Here is a 25,249-nt window from a genome sequence, read left to right as displayed (position 1 = left end):
GGAAATTTTGAGTGGTTTGGAGAACTGGCAAATACCACCTCTGATTGTCCCCCCCCCCCGCCCCCATCGATTCTCTGCCTCCTGAGTCCCAGTTGATCGGCTGGGCCTTCTTTTGTTGCCCTGCACAGGAGAACGGAGCTGGAAAGCAGGTTAGTGGGGCAAGGAAGGGATGAAGATTTTGCAGTAACCTTCCCCCAGGAGTCGGGGGGGAGGAATGGAGATTTTACTGTATCCTTCCCCTGCCACGCCCACCAAGCCACGCCATGCACACCATGCCACACCCACAGAACCAGTACTAAAAAAGATTTGAATCCCACCACTGTTCTCATCCAAGAAGTTTCTTCACTTCTGACTGAAGAGACTTCTTGGATGAGAAGCGTAATGTCTTCAAAGAAAAACAAAGGAAGTCCAGTTGCCTTTTGAAAAAGCATTTTTTGAGACACTCATTACCTGGATGACTGAGAAGCTCCATACACACTTCAGTGTTACATATATACCAATCAAATTCTTGCCTTCTGGGTCAGCAGAATTATTCGGAATACAGAATTGGGAAAGCAATGTTAAGCCAAAGATAAGGAACATACTTATAGATATTACACTATATACCACATGTTTTATTTCACGGGGGGTCCTCACCTTACAATCACATATGGAACTAGAATTTCCATTGCTAAGCAAGGCAGGTTAAATGAGTCACACCCAATTTGAAGACCTTTTTTTTTCCTGCCATGGCTGTTCAATGAATCACTTTAGTTGCTAAATGAATCATGTGATCATTTAAGTAAATCCAGCTTCCCCCCATTGGCTTTGCATGTCGGAAGGCGGCATGGAAGGTCACAAATGGAGATGACATGAGCCCAGGATGCTGCAAGCAGAAAAATATATGCCGGTTGCCCCAAGGCACCAACTGTGACTGTGGCGATACCGTGAGAGTTGTAAGTGGAAGGACCTGTCGTAAGTCTTTTTTTTTTTATGCCATTGTAACTTCAAACAGTCACCAAAGAAATGGTTGTAAGTTGAGGAATACCTTCGCAAACAATTTTTGCTTTCACCACATGGACAGACTAACAATGAAATTAAGAGACAAAGAAGAGTCGATATATTATAACGTCTGGGATACGTGGTGTGAATGTTTTAAGAATTAAAAAAATCAAAATGGCAATCAGGTATAGAATAAGAAACTATGTAAATACTTATATCTATATTCATATCTATCCGTATTTATTTATATATTAAGATGAAATTGTATAATGAAAGAAATGTGTATAAAGAAAGATGATCAGGAAATGTAAAAGATGTCTTGACGTTGATATAAACGACGTTGATGTATAAAGTTTTATTTTATGTTTTTAAATTTTGAAAACTAAATAAAATTTACTAATTTTTTTAAAAAAGAACTTTGACTTTTCTTCTTAGAATAGAATAGAATTCTTTATTGGCCAAGTGTGATTGGACAAGGAATTTGTCTTGGTGCAAATGCTCTCAGTGTACATAAAAGAAAAGATACATTTGTCAAGAGTCAAGAATCATCAGGTACAACACGTAATAAGAGTCCTAGGGTACAATAAGCAATCAAATCATACTAAGAAACAGTCAATATAGATCGTAAGGATACAAGCAACAAAGTTACAGTCATATAGTCATAAGTGGGAGGGGATGGGCGATAAGGAGTGGTTAGAAGATTAATAGTAGTGCAGACTTAGTAAATAGTTGGACAGTGTTGAGGGAATTATCTGTTTAGCGGAGTAATGGCGTTCGGGGAAAAACTGTCCTTGTGTCTAGTTGTTCTTGGGTGCAGTGCTTTATAGCATTGTTTTGAGGGTAGGAGTTGAAGAAGTTTATGTCCAGGATGTGAGGGGACTGTAAATATTTTCACAGCCCTCTTCCTCAATGGAAGGGAGGTGGGTAGCAATTGTTTTTTTCTGCAGTCCTAATTCTTGAACTTCTCACTTCTCTTTTGGAAACTTTCCTTAACTTTATTTTCCTAGTCTTCCCCTTTCCCTCAAACAACTTACTTCTTCATGGATTTCTTTGTGATTTGTCCCTTGTTCATTCGCTCTCTGTATCCACCTGTCCTCGGTATATTTCTTTATTCTGGTCTTCTCATTCTGATATTAAATCCCAGAAGTATTCAGGATCCGTTCATGGCTGACAGTGCTTCATCTTCTTTTGCTACCCTTCCCACGTGCTTTTCCCTCATTGTGCGCTGTTCTTATTGCCTTCAGCAAGCAAAATTCAGCTCCACGTCTCTGATTAACAATCTGTAACTCAATTCTACTCGTGCGATCTTATGCTTTCTCTAAATTAATTTAATTTAGCCAATTTAATATGGCAGCTTACAAATGCATTAAAAAACCCCAAACAATTAAAATTCACAAAAGCAACAACATGTACAATGCATTTCCCTTTTCCACACTCATACGATTCTCAGGGATCTGCTGAAAATCAAAACCTGATCTGCATACTCCTGCCTGGTAGAAAAACTATGATGTACTTCCAAAGTTTGCTTGCTGTCACTTCTTGTAGTTTTAGCCAAAACTCTGCTAATGTCTTCAAAGCCCCACTTCACAATCAAATCCCCCTGTAAAAGTTGGTGCTCATTTTTGTCACGAGTTAATTAGCAAAAAAGAAATACATAGGTCACATGAGCTCACCTCATTAGGTCGGGCAGAGAACCTACAGTACAGTTAGTTCTCCATTTACAACCAACGTTGAGCCCCAAATTTGTATCACTAAGCAAGACTGTTGTGAACCGAGTTTGGCCCCATTATGACTTTTCTTGCCACAGTTGTTAAATGAATCACTGCAGTTGTTACGTTTGTGTTGTTTTATTGGATTGTTGAAAGAGCAACCCACTACCCTGGGTTGCTTTTTATGGGGTGGGTGGCTATACAGATTTGACTAAGGAATAAAGAAATAAACCACACCCCATATTTTTTTATCCCTTTGCCCTGTGCATGTATGAAGAAACCTTTGCTTAAACTATGTTAAAGGATAAGTGATGAGATATCTATGGACGGGTGTTTGGGAAATCAGTATCATACTGACGATGCAGTTCTACAGAGGAATGACTGAGTCTGTCATCTGCACCTCTATAACTGTCCGGTTTGGTTCTGCAACCCAACAAGACAGATACAGACTTCAGAGAGTAATTAGGACTGCAGAAAAAATAACTACTACCTACCTGCCTTCCATGGAGGACCTGTATACTGCATGACAAGAGGGCTGTGAAAATATCTACGGACCCCTCACATCCCGGACATAAACTGTTTCAACTCCTTCCCTCAAAACGGCACTATAGAGCACTGCACACCAGAACAACTAGACACAAGGACAGTTTTTTTTCCCAAATGCCATCACTCTGCTAAACAAATAATTCCCTCAACACTGTCCAACTATTTACAAAGTCTGCACTAATATTACTATTCATCTTCTCATCACTCCTTATCACTCTTCCCCTCCCACTTGTGACTGTATGACTGTAACTTTGTTGCTTGCATCCTTACGGTTTATATGGACTGTTTCCTAGTATGATTTGATTGCTTATTGTACCCTATGACTATTATTAAGTGTGGTACCTTATGATTCTTGACAAATGTATCTTTTCTTTTATGTACACTGAGAATATTTACACCAAGACAAATTCCTTGTGTGTCCAATCACACTTGGCCAATAAAGAATTCAATACAATACAATACAATGGGAAAGATTATGCTTAAGAGACATATGGATGTTTTGTGTTCAAAAGGCACTACATTTGTTCTGACCGAAACCTTGTTCTCTTCATCACTGTTGCCAGCCTCCACAATCTCCGAAGGCAGCATTCCACTCCCTGATGGTTCTAGCCCCATCCCTGCATCACACGCAGGCCCCTCATCTGAATCCTCATTCTCCAAAATCTCAGCCATCCACACCTGCTGCCAGCGATCCACAAAAACATTACACCTCAAATTGTTAACTTTGGAAAACCCCTCAATTCCAACTAAGGATAGTTTCAAGATCATGTGAAGTGATAGTTTTACTTTATACCGCACTAAAAAGACCACACTTGGAATACTGCATCCAGTTCTGGTCACCCCAATACAAGAAAGTTGTTGAGACCTTATAAAGAGTCCAGAGAAGAGCAGTATATATATGTTAAGAGGTCTGGAAGATAACCTGTACAATGAACAATTGAGGAACTAGGTATGTCTAAGCCTAGCAAAGAAGAAAAAATTAGGGCGGACATGATAACTGTCTTCCAGCACTTGAGAGGCAGTTACAGTTGAGTCAACCTATAAGAAGGTCAACTTATTCTCTAAAACACTTGAGGGTAGGACAAAATATAGGTGGAACATCATTAAAGAGAGATCCAACCTAGAAATAAGGAAAAAAATTCCTGACAATGGGAACAATTAATCAGTGGAATAACTTATTTCTGGTTGAATGCTCCATCACTGGAGGTTTTCAAGAAGAGATTGGAGAGAATGGTATGGGGTCTCCAGCTTCAGCAAAGGGTTGGACTAGAAGACCTCCAAGTTCCCTTCCAACCCTATTATTCTATGTTGTATGTGCTATACTGTCATCTGTAATCAGGGGTGGGATTCAAATACAACCGGTTCTGTGAGGGTGGCTTAGGTGGTGGGCGTGGGTTGGTGGTCATGTGACTGGGTGGGCATGGCCTGGTGGTCATGTTATTGGCTGGGTGTGGCCAACTCAACATCACTCACATCGAGGCACGCATCTCCTCGCCTGGCCTCTCATGACTATGGGGATGCTGCAACAGTCGTAAGTGTGAAAAATGGTCATAAGTCACTTTTTTCAGTGCCATTGTAACTTTGAATGGCCACTCCACACAAGCAAAGTACCAGCAAAGGAGGGGGAAAAAACCCCAGAGAAGTTCCAGAGATAGGAAGTCTAGTCCTGCCAAGAATGTAATAAGGATTAACGGAGAGGCAGTTTCTGTAAGCAACACCAGAATGTTTCCTTCCTGCCTTCCTTACAGGATTAGTCCAGTAATTTCTTCTAACAACCAGTTCTCCGAACTGCTTAGAATGTTATCGACCGGTTCTAGCGAATAGGTGCAAACTGGTAGAATCCCACCCCTGGAATGATGGTCTCTTTATGGCTTGTGAACTTCAACTCCCAGAATTCCTGAGTTAGCATGGCAGGGACCCTGGCCTAATGAATCTCAACAGGCTATTCTGAAAGTAAAAAGGTAGCTGGATAGGAGTCCGGGGCGGGGAGGAGGTAGCCTGATGCTAAAGTGAAATTAGAGTACGAAAAGAAAAGGTGTGTGCTTTGCACAATCTCTGCATTCTCTCTCTCTTTCTCTCTCAATGCCCAAGGGTTGTCTTGTTTATTCAGGCAACACCCTGGAGTAATTTTGTAAAGACAATGTGAGTGTACGCACTCGGTGCAGAAATATCAGACTCCAGTTTTCAAGACTAAAATTATACGTATGGGAAACAGCTTTCAAGTGCTGTTCTGCAGATGACATTTAGAGCAATAATGTTTGCAACAACGTAATTCCATCATAAGATAAATATCAATTTAGCATGGGGGAGAAGACATTGAAGTAGAACAATTGCAAACTTTTTACAGTGCTGTTGTTCGCTGAATTTTAGCTGTTCAATTGTTCTGGGAAGCTGGCCTGCCTCTCACAAAGGGAACAACATCAAGGTGACAAGGTGAAATTGTGAGTGTGTGTAAATGGATGTGCTGTACGCAGAAGTGCATAATTATGCTCCGTATTAACTATGTCTTGTTGAGGGGCTTCGCATATGGCATTGTAGCCAGCCATATCTGAATCTTTTGCAAATCTATCTGCTGTGCTATTTAGGCAGATCACATTCTACACCGTTCAAAAGTAATTACACTTTTGTCTAAAGCGGATGGAGACGGTTTTCCCCAAACAATGAAAAAAAACAACCTCTCATTATTAAAGCTGGCACAATAATTAAGCCGGTGTTCACAGCACTCTGCATCGTCCCATCACAATCATATATACCCAGGTAGTCCTCGACTTACAACAGTTCATGTAGTGACCATTTGAAGTTTCAACGGCATTGATAAAAGTGTTTTATGACTATTTTTCACACGGGCCACTGTTGTACCAGCTCTATGATCACATGATCGAATTTTGGATTCTTGGCAACTGGCATGTATTTATGGCAGTTGTGATATCCCAGAGTCATGGGATCCCCTTTTGTGGCCCTCTGTGTCAGCGTTCCAGCAAAAGTCCATTCCACCCAATAACTCCAAGACAGAGAGATCTCTTAAAGACAGGGGTCGATTCAAATTTCTTAACAACCAGTCCTGTGGGCATGGCCTAATTTATGGGTGTGGCTTGATGGTCATGTGACTGGGTGGGTGTGGCTTATATGTAAATATTGTAAATATTTATGTAAATATTGAATATATATATGTTTTCTTAATGCCATATATATATGCCATATATATATATATATAGGTCTTGGCGTGTTTGGGTCTTTTCCTGTGTAAGTTTGAGAGTATCTTGGCGACGTTTCGACGAGGTCCCACTTGCCATCTTCAGGCTGGTGCTTTCGGCTTCGTGCTTGTGTGAGCAAAGGGTGATAGGAGCTGCTGTCTCTCTATAAATACTGGTGGGGAGACGGCAGCTCTGATCACACACTGCTTGCACTGGCACGAAGCCGAAAGCACCAGCCTGAAGATGGCGAGTGGAACCTCGTCGAAACGTCACCAAGATACTCTCAATCTTACACAGGAAAAGACCCGAACACGCCAAGACCTGCATACCTGTACCCGTAAAAATCTACACACACACACACACACACACACATATAGTGTGTGTGTGTGTGTGTGTGTATGTATGTATGTATGTATGTATATATATATATATTTGTTTTCTGAGGTACATATTTGTATGTGGATCTTTGGTTATTCGGGTTTTCTCCCACGTAAAATTATGCAGGAGAAAACCCGAATAACCAAAGAATTTACGCAGGAGAAAACCCGAATAACCAAAGAATTTACACAGGAGAAAACCCAAATAACCAAAGATCCACATACAAATACCCACAAAAACCTCAGAAAACAAACATATATATGTATATGTATGGCATTCAGCTTTGTTCGGGTATTTTTGGATATATATATATATATATATATATATATATATATATATATATATATATATAAGAGAGAGAGAGAGAGAGAGAGAGAGAGAGAGAGAGAGAGAGAGAGAGAGAGAGAGAGAGAGAGAGAGAAAGTTTTAGCCAAAATTAGGCAAAGCAGATTGAGTTGCTTGCAGAATCACAGATTCACTCACAGACCTACTTTTCTGCAATCTGCTGCCTGAGTCTGCACCGAAAAATAGAAGCTTCAGTCCTAAGGAAGGTGCAGCTCTGCTCTCAGACCACTTCTCCCCCAACCCCCAACCTCCTAAATACCACCTGTGACTCGGCAAAGCAGTACAATAGCGATTTAGATTAGCTAGAAAGCAGAAATCCGACAGGAGGGGAGGGGCCAGCCAGTGGCGCGACTTGCTGGTTCTCCAAACTGCACAGAATCGTAACAACCGGTTCTATAGAACTGGTCCGAACTGGTAGAATCCCACCCCTGCTCAAAGCTTCCTTTTATTTGGATAGTAATTGGCACAACAAGGTTGTAAAATTGGATGTGACTCACTTAACAACAACCACAGTTGTGGCTGTGAGTCAAGGACAGCATGCTTGGATGGATTTACCATCAGTCTCCTCGTGAGCCAGGTTCAAGTCTTAAGTGATTTCATTAAATCATTTTCATTAAAACTACGTCCACGTAGTTTTCCTGACACAACATAGAAGCGGTTGCTTCTTGCTATGCTTATGGGATTTCCCAGTCTTACCTCCAGCCGCAGGGTTTCCTGGAAGCATCCCATCTCAAGAACTAACCTGGACTGGCTTTTCTTAACCCTGCCCCTTACCACCTGCTGAGAATTCAATACGTACAGGTATTTCCACAAGAGGAAAAACTATGTTGGGCCTGCCTGCTTTGTTCTTTAATGATGAGGACAATGTCAAAATGAAGAAACGGCCAGCCTGATTTAACACTACAGTAGTTGAATGTACAGAGATTGAAGCCAAGTTTTGAGAACTTAATACGCTCGGCCCTATCCATGGATCAATGAATCTGACCACGTTGCTTTCTCCTCTACCTAAACTGTTTTAAATTTCAGCCCTTTCTGCTTGATTGAGTCTGGGTTTTTGGTAGATTCTTGTTCAAGACAATGAATGAATGGAAGGGAAGCGTTATCTGGCCCTCTCCCACACAGGCCCTTCGTTTCTCCCTTTGTTTCCTTTAGAAATGTTAAAACAAGGCTCCATCCTGATTCAACATATAGTTTCCCCCTCTTGTGTTTCTCCTTGCAAACTTTTATTATTCTTTTAGAATAGAATAGAATAGAATAGAATTCTTTTATTGGCCAAGTGTGATTGGACACGCAAGGAATTCGTCTTGGTGCAAATGCTCTCAGTGTACATAAAAGAAAAGACACGTTCGTCAAGAGTCAAGAATCATCAGGTCCAACACTTAATAATATTCTGAAACTATCATTCTGAAACCATCATGCTGAAAGAGGAGGAGGAAGATGAGGAGGAGACTGCAAATGCGTGCAATGGGAATCTAACAGACCATTAATAAGCATAGATGTTAAGAGGTTCATGTTATTCTTTGCCTGCTTGGGTTTCCTCTTTTCAAGCAGCAATTAATGTCTATGCATATATTCCCTTCCAAACATGTCCTTAGCCATCAGGCAGGTGATACTTCTCAAAAGAAACTTCATGGAGAAAGATTATTAACACACCACGTCCGTTGCAAAAATGACACACAGCATGGTTTAATTCCTTGCATATAGAAAACAGTAGACAGAAACTATGTGTTATAAAAAAAGAGGTTGGCAGGGAAGAAGACAGCAAGAGAGAAAAATATTTATGTCTTACTGTAAGGAAGAAATAAAAGACAAATAAGGGAATTGACATGTTGGTACTCCGTATATTGAAGAGGTACGGGTAGTTTTCGACTTACAACAGTTCATTTCGTCACTGTTCAAAGTTACAACAGCACTGGAAAAAAGTGGTTTATGATCTTTTTTCACTCCTGCAACTGTTGCAGCATCATGTGATCAAAGATCATGTGATCAAAATGTTTCGCTTAGCAACAGAAGGTTTGGGCTCAATTGTGGTCATACATCAAGGAATCTATCATCTATCTATCTATCTATCTACCTACCTACCTATCTATCTATTTCCTACTTTTATTACTTTTAGAAGTCACTCAAGACAACAAACACACACAATATTCCTTCCATCTATTTTCCCAACAACAACAATCTTTAGGGGTAGGTTGGGCTAAGAGAGAATAACTGGCCCAAACTTACGCAGGCAGCTTTCATGCCTAAGGTGGGACTTGAACTCATGGTCTCCTGCTTTCTAGCCTGGTGCTATAACCACTAGACCAAACTGGCTCTCAGAATAATATTTTTGTGTGAAAATGAATTTAAAAATAATAACAATATGACTTATCATTTGAATTTCTCATGTTCTACCACCATAACTAATTCAAACTAGTTATCTCCAAAACTCTCTACTTGAATACAATGGACACCGGCCCAGGGCGCCAATCATTTTGATCAATCCTTTCAGTTATGACTTTACCAATGATTGATTGGATCTTTGGGATTACTAGGTGATTGTCTGGTTCAAGATCATGATCAGTGTCTCCTGTTTCCTGTTTTTAAATGCTTTTGGGGGGGAAGAAAGCAAATTGGCCTGACTACAGTTTGGGATTAGTTGCAAACCAGAATGACATTTCTAAGTAAAGTTTAACCACCAAGAATATCAGTCAGGGTTTTCTTAAAAGGTTGCCAGGTATTCCTGCCTCTGCTTCATAGAGCCAACTTATGAAGCAAGAGCACCACAAAATCATGGCTGATAAAAGATCAAAGTGGAAAGTGATGCCCTTGGATACTGAAAAGGAGAATCTACAACCAGTTGTTGGCATTTAAGGTTATTTGTTACACAATTCTTTCCAACCACCTATGATTCTATCTGCAAATCCCTGGATTTCTGTAATCAGTAGGAATTGATGAATCTGCCAGTTGTTTTCCCAGAATTTCCTATTCTCCTTTTTAAAATGTAATTTAACCTATTTCTGAATCAATTTGTCTTTTTTAAAAAAAGATCTTGCATTTCTTTGATATATTCAAAAATTTCTGCAGCTAGTCTGCCATAAATCGGTGTTTTTGCAAACATTTCTCCTAAATTATAATGCATCATTGTGTATGGTTTTCAGAAATGTATTGACATTTTGCGATCTACTTTTCCCTAATGCACAAAATTTTAAAATGGGATCAATTCTGCGTAAAAATCAGAGAAATGTGATTTGTGCATTGTAAATAGTATGAAGTAGGTCTGCATGAATGTATAAACTAAGCACATTTTTCCCCCTTTGCTAAGGCTAAGCCAAGATTCTATTTTCTCTTTTACTTCTAACTGATCTGTTTTGAGGGTTTTTTCCCCCTTTCATTCTAAGACAGAACTAGCAAAAAAAAAAAAAATCTGAAAGACTTGTATACATTTGCAAACTTCAGGTTTATCAAAAGCTTCTTTGTTAGTTGTAAATAGATGGGGATACCAAATCTGGTATCTACTGAAATAAATAAGAGATGAAAACATCATATAAAAGGAAAAGGCATCTGAGACTCCTTTGCATAGCTGCAGGGGGTGGGGAATATAATATGTGAATTACTAACATATACAGTGTTCCCTAATTTGTACATTTCCCCATTTATTTGGACCAAACTGTAGGCAATTTGGACTAAACTCTGTGTGGCCATCTCATACTTGAGAAGTAGACAGGACACGTGCAATTTTTATTTCGACCAAGGGAATAATAATAGCCACCCAGAGTTACCTTGTAGGGGAGAGGGTTGGCATAAAAATTTAATGAATAAATAAAATAAAATAATAACAATTTGAACATTTCACATCGGGATTGCTATCTAAAACAGGACGCAACTGTAGAGAACTGGAGCCCAGCAAGATGGCGTTTTCATCCGTGATTGGAAACGGGTCAGAGTTTTCACATTATTGTGAGATGTTCCATCCATGCCAGTGGCAAAGTGACTTTGATGCACAAAAGGGGAGATCTTTAGATGCCAAGGGGGAGTGCGAAGGCAACGCAAAAGCACAATAGAGTCTGGAGGAGACCTACCATTGTGTTTTGCTGAGAAGCAGGAGTCCTAAGGCCGCAAGGCTTTCGCGTCAGCAGAGAAACTGGCTGAAATTCCTCAAAACAGGGCTTGTTGGGAAAACTCACATGCAAAGGAAGGTGAAAGGCTGGGAGGCCGGCACGCTCTTCCTCTTCCACTTTCTGTCTGCCTGTCACCATGGCTACCTCTCCATCTGCTTCCCCATACGGAGAAGCTGGTTGCTTGGAAGACATCCTACAAGGAACAAAAGAAGGGAAAATAATGAAACCTCCACATAAATCCTTAATGCCGTCATTGTGTGGTTAGGGGCCATTGTAACAGAAATGCCTTTTTTGTGCTAGCCGAGGGCAGGAAGCCATCCAAATACCACCGCAAAGCACACACAACAGAGAACAATGGCCAAGCAGGTAGCAACAGAACAGTGCCTGTTTGTTGTCGGAATAATGCACTAATATAGCACTCTCTTGTATGCTGGCCTCTTAAAACACATTCAAGGAGGTGGGAAGAAAAACTACCTAAGAACACCACATAATGAAATGCAATTCTATTTTGTGCATTAGTGGTAGGGAGGGAAGAAAGAACCTCTCTATTTTAGAACTCTGAAGGAGTTTGCAAAGCGAGGGAATGAATGGAACAGATTTTGGGTGTTGATTTGACAGAAAAGGCAAAAAAGCTCAAACTTTTTATTTTGCCTCCTCAAAGTTAGTAGAAGTACCGGCCCAAATTACATCATCTTGAGATTTTGTCGGCTCAGTGGAAAGTTATTTGTATGACTCAGCAGGAAGACTATACCTATCGCTCAAGGCTAGTACCCACCCAAGAGTTATCAATAAAGAAAGACCAACGCTGCCTTTTTAGTTCAGCTTCAGAAATTCAGCGGTTCAGCCAACAATTAGCTAAGCAAACTGGCTTCAACAAGCCAGTTTGCTCTAGTGATTAAGGCACCAGGCTAGAAAATGGGAGGCTGTGAGTTGAAATCCCACCTTAGCTATGAAAGCCAGCTGGGTGACTTTGGGCAATCACTCCCTCTCAGCCCATCCTACCTTAGAGGGTTGTTGTTGTTGTTGCTGTGGAGAAAAGAGGAGGGGGGAAGGTGTGTTGAATTTATTCGCTGCCTTGAGTTTTTTGTAAAAATAGTAAAAGTGGGATACAAAAAAATAAATAAATAAAAATAAAATTAAGAGATGAACAACCCCCTTGGCAGAACTCATATCAAAATGACCATGAGGAAGAGATAATTGTGTAATTATACCTATGTTTGCTATAAGGGAAATTGGAAGTTCCTTCTTTCTACTTTTCCTTATTCTTTCCTTTTTCTTTTTCCTTCCTTCCTTCCTTCCTTCCTTCCCTCCCTCCCTTTTTATTAATTTATGTTAGTTTTATGTTCTATGCTTTATGTAAAAGTTTAATAAAAGTTTATAAAATATCACTCTGCCCTTATTGTAAATGTGCAGCCATTTGTTCACTCAACAGAAGTATCACCTCTCAAATTTCACAATGCATGATGAAGAGATTAAAAAAAAAAGCCTTCCCCTACACAGGTCCTGTGATTCATAAACAATTAAGCAGCTATGTAGGCAGAGACTTCCATCGTTTTTTAACATCTTTTCAATCCATCACTTCACTCCTTGAGGTACTTACAGCCACGAATTAAACAATCCAAAGTACCAGAGATAATGAAAGAAGTCAAACCAATAACTTACAAAATTAAATAACAGAATATAAAGAAAAGAGTCAGAAAGACAGACAGCAGCGAAGAGCAGATGCATATTAATTTGTCATTAAGGATACAAGGAGGTAGAACAGATGGAACCAAGAAATCAGAAAGATAATATTGACAGCACTATTGCTACTAGAGAAGGTTCTATTTTTAGCTCAGAAGGAAGGAAGGAACCTTTGAGCTATGTCTCCTAATCTCGCTATGCATGGTCAGTAGTAAGGGATGTTGCGAGGGGTAGTCCAATGATAACTGGAGTACCATGTCTTAAAGGTGCTTTTTCAAAAGGCAATTGGACTTTGTTTCATTTCTCATCCAGGAACTGAACTGAAAGAACTGAAGAAGCTTTTGGATATGAAGTGAAGAAGAACTGAAAAAAGTTTCTGGTTGAGAAATTAAATGTCTTCAAGGAAAAACAAAGTCCAGCTGTCTTTTGAAAAAGCATGACAGGGGTGGGATTCGAATTATTAACAACTGGTTCTGTGGGCGTGGCTTAGGTGGTGGGCGTGGGTTGGTGGTCATGTGACTGAGTGGACATGGCCTGGTGGTCATGTTATTGGCTGGGCGTGGCCAACTCAATATCACTCACATCGAGGCACGCATCTCCTCGCCTGGCCTCTCATGACTATGGGGATGCTGCAACAGTCATAAGTGTGAAAAATGGTCATAAGTTACTTTTTTCAGTGCCATTGTAACTTTCAATGGTCACTCCACACAAGCAAAGTACCAGCAAAGGAGGGGAAAAAACTCCAGAGAAGTTCCTGAGACAAAAGTCTAGTCCTGCAAGAATGCAATAAGGGTTAACGAGAGGCAGTTTTTGTAAGCAACACCAGAATGTTTCCTTCCTGCCTTCTTTACAGGATTAGGCTGATAATTTCTTCTAACAACCAGTTCTCCAAACTGCTTAAAAAGTTATCAACTGGTTTGAGCGGATAGGTGCGAACTGGTAAAATCCCACCCCTGCTGGATGACTGAGAATCTCTATAGACATGGAATACCGTGTGTTTCCTAACTAGGATCAAGGGCTGATTCTGAATGTGAAAAAGCTGCTTCAGCAAAACCTGTGGAATGTCAGCTTTAAGAGATACAAAGCCAAGAATCCCCTGACATTGATCAAACATAGGTAACGCAGGAGCAATTGAAGCATTCAGATGAAGACGATGTTGGACCTCCCATCCCACATGCCTACTGAGTAAAGAGGAAGACAGAATAGAGATGTTCTATGAGGCTCCTTGCCAAGCAAGGGACCAAATCTCTTGATTATTTATTTATTTATTTTATTTTATTTATTTGTCAATTGTTTACGAGATAAGTAAAAGTGTATACATAATTATGAATACATGAAATGAGTACATATAAGAAAAATAAAAGAAAAATAAAAGAAACAATAGGACAGGGACGGTAGGCACGTTGGTGCGCAGCTTGTCCCATGATCCTTTGTTGGAAGCAACTTTCTGATCTTCAGCTCCTGCTTAATATTTATGGGAGCTCTGCTTGTGAAATTCTGACCTCTGGATTGCCTGACAAGCTTGACCCGACTTTTGGAATTCTGGACTGAATTTTGACTATTCTTCTGCACTCTCCTGTTAAAAGCCAAACCATTTGGGCAAGCTTCCTTCCAAGACTATTATGGTTTGCATTCCTTATTTGCTGTTATCTCGTCAACCGTAAACAAAGTGTAATTTACATAGCAGCAGTGTGTGTCAGTATAAAAATTGAATCTAAAAGCAGGAAAAGTTTTAGCATAGAAGGAGCTGGAATTGAGAAGAGCTTTAACAATGAACTCATATGATGGGCAGATTCATACAAAATAGAAAGAATATTTAGGACACTCCAATGTAGTGACCCTTAGATTCTTAGACGTTAAACCTTTTTGCCAGATTGATTTAGAATTACAGAATTACAGAATTCCAACTCAATTAGATGATAGTGAAGATTCCTGGTTTATAACTTTACAACAAGTACTTAAATAAAATACTTGTGTGCCACATTGAAGTATGTGAAGTTAAATGGGATAGAAAAATAGCACAAGAGGCTGGCTGTCAACGATAACTTCAGCAAAGAAACTTTAGAAAAGAAACTTTTCAAAAAAAAGTTTTGTTTTAAAGTTTGATATCTGTGTATCTCAGTTCTGATTGGGTGGGGAATGAGCTTTCCCCTTTTTCTAATTTAGTTAGCTTGATCATGTTTTCCAATGTAAAGATGAAATAGAGTAATATACATAAACATCTAAAAATAATAAATCTGATATATGGCCCCGGGAAAAAAGCATAAATTGCTCTAAATAATGGAAGGAGCCATTGAATATTGGGGAAAACAAACCAAAGTCTAGTAGGACTCAGGATCTGACTCTGAAAAAATTTCCTTTAGAGCATGTGGGTCCGGAAACAAAGTACTTCCATTCAACTCCTTAAAGCATGCGCTATCCCATAAAGATGCAGCTGCTTTAAAGAGTTCTTAGAAAGGTGATACATTTGCACCCACATACTACAAGTCGCTGTTTTAGAATCAATTCCAAGTATCGCACAGCTCTAAAATCTAGCATTAAAAAAAAACTTCATCAGAGGAAATCAGGTGCTTCTATCCCCCCCCCACCCCCCAAAAACACTTCAGGTTAGTAAAACCACCCCAAGGGGAAAGACCCTGATGTCAGGAAAGTTTGAAGGCAAAAAGCAAAAGGGACAGCCGAGGATGAGATGGTTAGATAGTGTCATCAACGCAATGAACATAAATTTGGACAAAATTCCGGAGACAGTGGAGGATAGAGTATGTGTGATGTGATGTGGTCCATCGGGTCACGAATATTTGGACATGACTTAAGCAACTCAACAACAACAACAATAGCACCCACTGTGCCTTGGACAGTTGCCAACCCAGTAGATAAGTATGTTTTCTACAAAAGGGACCTATGAAAAGTGATGCTCAGCTATTTAAAAAAGGGACATTGCTCTATTTGTTGGGCATTAATCATCCATCTGTGTTTAATATTTCTTTTGCCAAAAACTGCTACCTTTGTTTTATTACAATTTATCTTCAATTATCCTTATACCGCTTCAAGCCGAGCAGTAACTAAAAGAATCCTTCAAAACCAAATACTATGTTGTTTAGAAACAAAACAATAAAATAACATCAAAAGCATTTTTTCCCCATGAAACAGGAATTGTAATGGTAAACTAGAAGCGCTTTTAGCCCAGCAATTTATTTCAAAGTAGAAGATGGATTGATGATGAGATCAGCAGCCTGGGGTGAAGATACGACAAGATACTATTTATTAAATTTACATCCCTCATTTCCATCAAAAGTGGCAAATTCAGGATGATTGACAATAATAAAATACAGATTACAACTTGATTTCTGAATACAAGGAGTTAGTTAAAAGGGAGATCAGCTAAACAAAAGGAAAGGTATCCTTGTTTTGTTTCCATTCAATCTATTCCCACCTGAATAATATACGAAGACAAGTGGAGCTGTTTGCCTACTGTTCTTTGCTGAACCATCACAACAGAAAAATGTACGCGGGAAAACAAGTAAGTTTGTATAAATCTGGATTTTCAAATGGCCTCACTCACTTGATTGTCTGAATTTCATCCACTTTAAGGGAGTGCAGCCACCAGTGTGGGGAAAAATGCCCCTCCATCATTTATACTAACTATACTAACGTACAGATAGTCTTCAATTTGCGACCACAACTGAAGTCACAATTTCTGCTACTGAGCAAGGCAGTTGTTAACTGAGTTGTCCCATTTTACAACCTTTCTCGCCACAGTTGTTAAGTGACTCCCTGCAATTGTTAAGTTAGTTACCTGGTTATTAAGTGCATCTCACTTCCCCACAGACTTTGCTTGTCACAAAAAGTGATCACATGATTCCAGGACACTGCAACAGTTCTAAGTACATGCCAGTGGCCTAGAGTCTGAATTTTGATCACGTGACCCTGGGGATGCTGCAAAAGTTGTATAAGTGTGCAAAACCACTCCTGCCACTTTTCTCAATGCTGTTGTAACTTCAAACGGTCATTAAACGAATAGTTGTAAGTCGAGGACTACCCATAACCACGAGTTGCATTAGTAACATCATGGGTCCCTCCTACCAAGCTGCATACAAACTTCTACCCATGAAGTGGAACAGCTTGCCTTCAGAAATTGTAGGTGGTTCATCACTGGATGTTTTTAAGAAGAGCCTAGACCAGAGGTGGGTATTCAGCAGGTTCTGACCAGTTCTGGAGAACCGGTAGTGGAAATTTTAAGTAGTTCGGAGAACCAGCAAATACTACCTCTGACTGGCCTCGCCCCCATCTATTCTCTGCCTCCTAAGTTCCAGCTGATCGGCTGAGTTTTCTTTTGTTGCCCTGCACAGGAGAATGGAGCTGGAAAGCAGGTTAGTGGGGGTAGGGAGGGAATGGGAATTTGCAGTAAACTTCTCCCAGGAGTGGGGAGGGAATGAGGATTTTGCAGTATTCTTCCCCTGCCACGCCCACCAAGCCACACCCACAGAACCAGTAGTAAATTTTTTTGGTGAATCTTTTTGGCACTGAGCGCTGCATGTGTGCCAGAAACCAGAAAAGCAGATCCTTGGCATGCCACGCAGGAGCGCCAGAAACTGGAAACTCAGCCTTCCCGGCATCAACTACCTGGTCTTCCAGTTTCTAACGCACATTATACACGAAGACTAATGTGCACATGAGCACCACAGAGCTGCTCTTCCGGTTTCTGGCACTCCCGCGTGCACAAAGACCAGCTGGCTGGCGTGCCAGAACCTGGAAGAGGAATGGGCGATGGCTGGTGTGCCTGGAGAGATGGCTCTGCATGCTGCTTCCAGCACATGTGGCATAGGTTCACCATCACAGGTCTAGATAGTCACTTATTTAAAATGGCATAGGTTCTGCAACCCAACAGGACAGACACAGACTTCAGAGAATAATTAGGACTGCAGAAAAAACAATTACTACCAACCTGCCTTCCATCGAAGACCTGTATCCTGCACGAGTCAAAAAGAGGGTTAAAATATCTTTGAAAATATCTACAGACCCCTCACATCCCGGACATAAACTGTTTCAACTCCTTCCCTAAAACAACGCTATAGAGCACGGCATACCAGAACAACTAGACAGAAGAATAGTTTTTTCCCCCCAACGCCATCACTCTGCTAAACAAATAATTCCCTCAACATTGTCCAACGATTTACAAAGTCTGTACTACTATTAATATTCTCATCACTCCTTATCACCCATCCCCTCCCACTTGTGATTATATGACTGTAAATTTGTCAATTGTATCCTTACGATCTATATTGACTGTTTCCTAGTATGATTTGATTGCTTATTGTACCCTATGACTATTATTAAGTGTTGTACCTAATGATTCTTGATCTTGACAAATGTATCTTTTCTTTTATGTACACAGAGAACATTTGCACCAAGACAAACACCCTGTGTGTCCAATCACACTTGGCCAATAAAGAATTCTATTCTATTCTATTCTATTCTATTCTATTCTATTCTATTCTATTCTATTCTATTCTTCTGCTTGAGCAGGGGGTTGGACTAGAAGACCTCCAAGGTCCCTTCTAGCTTATTCTATTTTAACTTGAGATTTATCTTCTAATTATTCGGTAGAAAGAGAAATATTGTCTCTCAATTAATTGCCTGCAAAGAAATGAGTTGCTTTTAGTTTGGCATAGATAGAAGCTGTGCAAGTTTCAGACATAAAGGCTCAAAAAATATCCCCCAATAAAAGTGAACTAAAATAAATGGTGTAGCTCTGTTTCTGTAAAGTCCCCATTAATGGCAACGGAGCTTGCAAAGAGAGTGGCTTGTAAGTGTATACCCTTTTGTTACTAATAGAAGAGAATATCTGTAGCTCAGAGCAGAACTGTGGGGTTTCCTTGGTGCGATCTGAACATGGTTGTTTTCTTGCAGATGTTTCATTACCCAGCTAGGCAACATCATCAGTACTAGACCCTAGCACTGATTGTGTTACTTAGTTGGATAATGAAACATCTGCAAGAAAACAACCAAGCTCAGAAAACACCCGCATCTCTTTGTTAAGCTATATTGGTAGCTTTCCAATTTGGGCTCTTTCAGCCTAGGATGACTTGATTGGCATCTTCTGTTCTTAACATGACAGCGGCAAAGCACCTCATATACCAAACAAAAAGAAATGGTCGAGGTGCATGCAGCCATCATGAATCCCCCCTTCCCAACTGCTCAGACCAAAAAATTACGTGGACTCTAATCTTGCTTCCTTCAGCAAGAAATACACTCCAGAAATATGTCAAGAATGCCACAAAAGGGGATTTTCTTTGGGGGGGAGGAGAGGCATGGTTTATCCCTGTCCTTTAAAGTGACAAACACCCAATGTGCCAAGAGAAAAGATAGGAGGTTATAAATTGGAACTTGTTGAGGAATTAATTAAGGGATTCATCAATCATTACGCAGCTAACACCACATCTATATGTAGATGCAGCTAAAATCCCGTCATCTGCCATAACCTTCCTGCAATCTACAGGTTTGCAAAGCCTCCAAGTCCTTCTCATTTGCCTATTTATAAATGATTTTGTATAATCTAGCATTAAGACCTGTAATTATAAAACAGCATTAAAAGCAGGCCTGCATGGTTATGGATAATTATAGTTGGTATACTTCGGAGCAGACAATCTCAACAGAAATAGAAACCTTTTTTTTTTTTTTCATTCAAATACAAGCTTTGCCATTTTGACAGTTCCAAGTCCATGGGATATATAACAAGATGGTTTAAACTCTGTCTTATTTTTTTTCCCTTTTCTTTTTCTTCAAAAAATTGTTCTTAACCTCCCTTCTTCTTCTCCTAAAACTAAACTGCTTTCTTACCAACTCTTGAGGGGCTTGAACGGAGCTAAATAATCTATTTTTTTTTTTGATATCCAAGAATAAAATGAACTCTCTGGGTTTTCCACCAGCTTTTTTGAATTTTTTTTAAAATTGCTCAGTCTTTAGCTTTGAATTTTACACAGGACCGACACAGTACATTCAACATTAATGAAAAATACGTTGTTCCTCTACAGCTCAAATATTAGATTCGGGGTTTACCCAGTGCAGTTGAGAGTCAGTTAATTTAGCACATCTCTTTTGTTTAATTTACGGAACAATTGTACCACTGGATAGATTACCCATTATTGACTTCCACTGGTCTTAAAAAAAAAAAAAGAGCAGGACAGAAATTTAGGGCACAGAAAGAGGCATCTGTGTTGCAGAGAATAAAAGTAGGTGGCCCAAATCCACTTGAAAATTGGAGAAGGGTGAAGGGAAAACATGTGATGGTTTAATTTGGTAGAAAACAGTGTGCAACAGAAACCCCACCCCCAAAGTTTTATATATCTATTTTTTTTGCAGAAAAACGTAGCCTTTATCTGAAGAATATTTCAGATTATACATAGGTCAGTGGGAGCAATAGACTGACTCTGTAAGACTGCTTAGAGAGGGCTGTAAAGCACTGTGAAGCGGTATGTAAATCTAAGGGCTGTTGCTATAAACCATAAATGGGCTGAAAAATTAACCAAGCATAAACTAAAAGCATAAATGAAACAAATGGGCTGAAAAATTAACCAAGATTAATACTAAACACGCTCCATGGGTTGTATGAATGCAGATGCTTGTTCTTTCACCAATATCTTTAAAGCAATGTGTATACACTATTCACCCATGCTCATAAATTCACTAACATTATTTGATATATCTTTCGACATGTGCTATCATTGTTTTATATTGTTCTTATAACACACTTAACTTGATACTGAAATAACACATCCTCAGTAGACTATCCTGAATCTTAATCATATAAATGAAGGTCACACAACATTAAGCCAAATTAAATATTAAGCCAAAATAAATAAAGTTTAATAGGTTGTGCAAGTGCAATAATCTGGGTTGAGTGGATTGTGTGAACTTGGCTTAGGGACTAAATATAAAAGTGTTCCAAAGCTCACAAAAGTTATTTGTTGAAGTTTATTTTATTCTAAACTCATTTATCTATCATTAATTTTTGTAGGTCTGCTCTGACTAGGACTACATTTGTATTTTACTCATTTATTGTTCCTAACAAATGGTACCAGGAAACATTCTAGGTGGACACCAACTCCCAAAGTAGTCCATTAATTAGAAGACAAATATTCAACAGTTGCTTCCTTGGCATGATAAAATGTCTATCTCCCACTCATTTAGCTCAATTGTTATTTTTTTAATACAAAAAGAAACATAATAAAGATTGTTTCTCAAAAATTCCAAACTTTCATTTGTTACTGTTAAAAAGAAATCATGAGACTTAATAAATAAAAATTAGCTTTCAGCTGTCAATCATTCTGAAACATAATAATCTGTTAATTATTACTTTCTACGAACACATCAATCATTTCCCCCCTTTTCAGACACGTGCATGTTATTAGGGGGAAAGGGAAAAAAAAGACTGAAGAAAAATAACAGTAGAGGGAAAACTATGGCATGTTTAACACATTTTGAACAAGGAAAGTCTTATCCAACCAGCATCCAGAAAAAAGCCACCTTAAACCCTCCTCTAGTGCAATTTAGTTTCAATTAAGTGAGCTTAGCACTCAAGCTTGAGTAAATGAAAATCAAAGTGAATTATGTTGACAGCAGTTGCCAAAACATTGCTTAGAAGAAGTCAAGGTGCATGTCCCGCAGTTGTGAGGATGGGAGGGAAGAGAAGATAGGAACAGATGTTCCGAATGCACAACTCATAAGGGTACAAATGTGGTATATTAAAAGAGAGGCAGCTCAGGGACAACAACAGTTCCAGAATCCATACTTGGGGGGGAAGGGATCTTCCTATCCTGAGATTCTAAGATCAATGACTAGTCAAAAATGGGGAACAGCTTTGAGATGCCAGAGAGACTACACTTTAACACGTAGGCAGGAGCAGAATAGACTAGAACTAAGGTTAGATATGATCTGATTTATCTTTGAATTGATTAAATTGATATTGAGGCAATGGTTCCCAGTGCTTCCACTTGTGTCCTTCTTGAATGGTTCAGAAGGAACATACTCAAAAGGGGAAATGTGTCCATCCTAGGTTTCAATGTGTTTTCCCGTAATCAAGAAGCCGGAGGAATTTCTAGCTTTAGTGTAAAACAGGGGTCTCCAAACTTGGCAAGTTTAAGACTTGTGGATTTCAACTTACAGAGTTCCCCAGCCAGCTTGGGAGTTGAAGTCCACAAGTTTTAAACTTGCCAAGTTTGGAGAGCCCTGTGTAGAAGAAAGAATAAGTTGCTCCATTTTCTTGGCTACAGTATAGTAATACTCTTTCTGGATCTGATCAATTCATAGCCTTGAATTAGTATCAATTTGTAGAAGGAACGGCAGAACCTGGGGGCAAAATGAAATGAGGCATCAGCTTAGAATCTCTATGTAGGCACAAATAAACTAAGTTTAACCCCCTCAGGTGCTGTTGATCCTTATTCTAACCAAGTGCTGACCATTAGTTTATTTAGCAATAAATCAACTTAATTGAACCTTCACGCGGGCACCTGATCTTTCTCACCTGACACAACTGTAGTTGATCATTTTGATCACAATAGCTGCAAAACCTGGATTAAAAACCAATCACATCATCAGTGGACTTTAAAAAAAAAAACACTACTTGAAAACATTATCCAGGGCAGTAGAGGATAGTAGACATGAAATAAAAAAGAATGGGAACTAAAGAATAAAAAGTATAGCCTTTTTGTTTGTTATAGAGTAAGCACCAACAGAATGTTCAGCCCTGAATCTGATGAGAAGAAGAAAGAGTTATGGATGGCTCTCATTCATCAGAAAATTGTACTGGGAATTAAAAAGAACAAAGAAAAGTAGGGCAAACCCACTTGCTGGAATTGCTATTTTGGATAATTTGTTCGGCCATTGGAATACAATCATTTTGCTCAAATGAGCATGTTTGGATGCTGAGGATATTCTGATAAAATAATTACAAACTAGGTAACATAATCAGCGCTAGATAATTCCACCCCCTTGTAGAAATAATAACGTTACCTTGTTAGGTAATGAAATGTCTGCAAGAAAACAACTAAGTTCAGAGAGCATCAATACTCCACAGTTTAACTCTGAGCTACCAATATTTATTCTCTTCTACATAGTTATCATAAAGGAGAGGAAGGACATTTTCCAGAAATGATTGTCTGGTCAGGTTTCTCTTTATATCCTTCTATGGTTTCTTCCTATCTCTTCTAGACCTCCCCTCAAAATGTTTCCTATCCCATGTTCTACTTCATGTTGTTTATTTTTTTCCAAGCAGGCATGCCCACAAAACCTCTGATTTTTATTTTATGAGAATGCCTGTTAGGCCAATATATGGGGCGGGGTGGGAGGGAGAGCTGGCTGCTGTTTTGCAACATCTCATATTTCAATTTCTTTATTTTAAATTAAAACACTCTATATAAAAATGTACACTACTTAAAAGATTCCAGAGAAGGTCTTTATCCCATTGAACGCTCACATCAAACAGATTATTATTATTATTATTATTATTATTATTATTATTATTATTATTATTATTGTGGTGGTTGTGGTTGTGGTTGTTGTGGTTGTGGTTGTTATTGGAAAATAATATTGCCATTTTGTAAATAATATATTATTCTAAGTGGGGCTCCCTTTTATATTTATTTCCTTAAAAAGAAGAAAATACTGTGTTTTACCTTGAAGAACATCTATTTCTTCTTCAGTGCAATATACAATTTATAGTTAAGACAAAAAAGGTAAAATACAGATTTGCTCTGAAAAATTCTGTTTGAAATTTTCGATGAAAGTGCTGGGTTCTGAATAATTTCCAGATACCATGAAATATTTACTAAACATTAATCACATTTCTGAAATATGTACTTGACAATATTTAATTTCAGTATTTGATAAGGAGACCCTTCATATTTGATCCTATTTGGCTCCTGGCCTGAAATAGCACTTAATAATTGATAAACAAGTTAACTAACGTGTAACAATATTTCTGAGGTGGTTTTAAAGGAGAATATTAGGTAGAATCCACCTGAAATTATATCTTTCTGCCTTGAACAGAATAAGGAGAAAATGTAGATAGATAGATGATAGATAGATAGATAGATAGATAGATAGATAGATAGATAGATAGATAGATAGATAGATACTTTACAAATAACCTACTCCTTATTTTTCTGGAAGGAATCCACCAATATTTGATAGCTCATATGTAATAATTTTAGTATTCAATATATTATTTTTATCATTTTCATATTTTATTTGTTTTTATCATGCTGTAATCTGTCCACAGTTGCTTGATAGAAAATGGGCATCATGAAAATTAAATACATAAATAATAAATAAAATCAATATTATCTTAGATTTAATATCTGGTGGAACAAGACATAACAAACATGCCCCCAACATCTAAAATTCAATATATTGGAAGTAAATTTTCATCATTAAGAACCAAGCTTAAATTTGGAATTCACAGAGCGACTTTAGACACCTGAATAGAGAATTGGGACTTTTTTTTTTTTTCTTTTGCTAATTTCAAATATGTAGTCAACTCTTTCATCTGCACAGCCTCATGATCAAAACATTTAATCACTGGCAAATGCTGAAAGAAAGTTACAGAGCTTAGGAATATGAAGAGATGACAACTGGCATCTGCTTTGTTGGTTTAATGCTGGAAGTGAGCATATGATTTCCAGCTCATGTTATAATTCCAGGTTAGTCTTCGGTTGCTTAAAAAAATATAATCTTCTAGTAACCACCAACATTTAAACTGCCATCATAAGAGAAATGTCTTAGGGATGCAATCATGGCTGCATCCCTAGAAAGCATTTCAGAAGGACCACAGCATGTCAAAGACAATAGATTTCCATCAGCACAAATCTGGAAGCAGCAGGAAGTGGTTATTGTTGACAAGTTCTAAAAGCCAAGCCCTATCAGTAACTTTTCCCGTACAGAGGGCTTCTGCTTGGCTGGTTCTGAATTAAAACTACAACATTCATCCTTTGCTTTCATTAGAGCTTGATATCAGGACTCCCCTCTATTTCTTTCCAACTCCTGCTGGGATGGCTTCTTTTTATTTAGTTTTTCAATTCATTAGTGAATTTGCATCTTCACATTTCGGTTTTAGGCTAAATAACCAAAGAGACCAAACTGAAAGTAATGCTAATAGGGATACATAATGTGAGAACCAATGCCATTAAAATCAGAGTTAAGGGGGTGGGGTGGGGAACTAAATTCAAAATAAAATATTCCAATCAATAACTGGTCAAAACTCAGGGTCAGAGATACAGTTTTGTGATTTGTATCTTATTTATTTTATGATTTAACT

At 38.8% G+C, this 25,249-nt stretch overlaps 1 protein-coding gene across 7 annotated transcripts in view; it reads right to left on the bottom strand.

Annotated features, from left to right (window-relative positions):
- The window catches only part of SOX5 (SRY-box transcription factor 5), a 1,005,438-nt gene that overhangs the window by 436,110 nt on the left and 544,079 nt on the right, over positions 1–25,249 (bottom strand). For 4 of the 7 annotated variants that reach the window (XM_087935225.1, XM_087935226.1, XM_087935224.1 and 1 more), the window contains one exon: positions 11,320–11,446. In XM_087935225.1, the coding sequence (XP_087791351.1) occupies positions 11,320–11,445 (126 nt within the window). In that variant the 5' untranslated portion in view covers position 11,446. Of the gene's footprint in view, positions 1–11,214; positions 11,447–25,249 lie in introns of all 7 variants that reach the window. The other 3 variants (XM_087935221.1, XM_087935220.1, XM_087935222.1) reach the window with 1 other exon arrangement.

Source organism: Pseudonaja textilis, chromosome 5 (assembly GCF_049901715.1).
Source record: "Pseudonaja textilis isolate UNSWEBS1 chromosome 5, rPseTex1.2, whole genome shotgun sequence".
NCBI classification, from domain to species: domain Eukaryota; kingdom Metazoa; phylum Chordata; class Lepidosauria; order Squamata; family Elapidae; genus Pseudonaja; species Pseudonaja textilis.
Note: the sequence above shows the minus strand (reverse complement) of the source record. Positions and strands in the feature narration are given on the sequence as shown.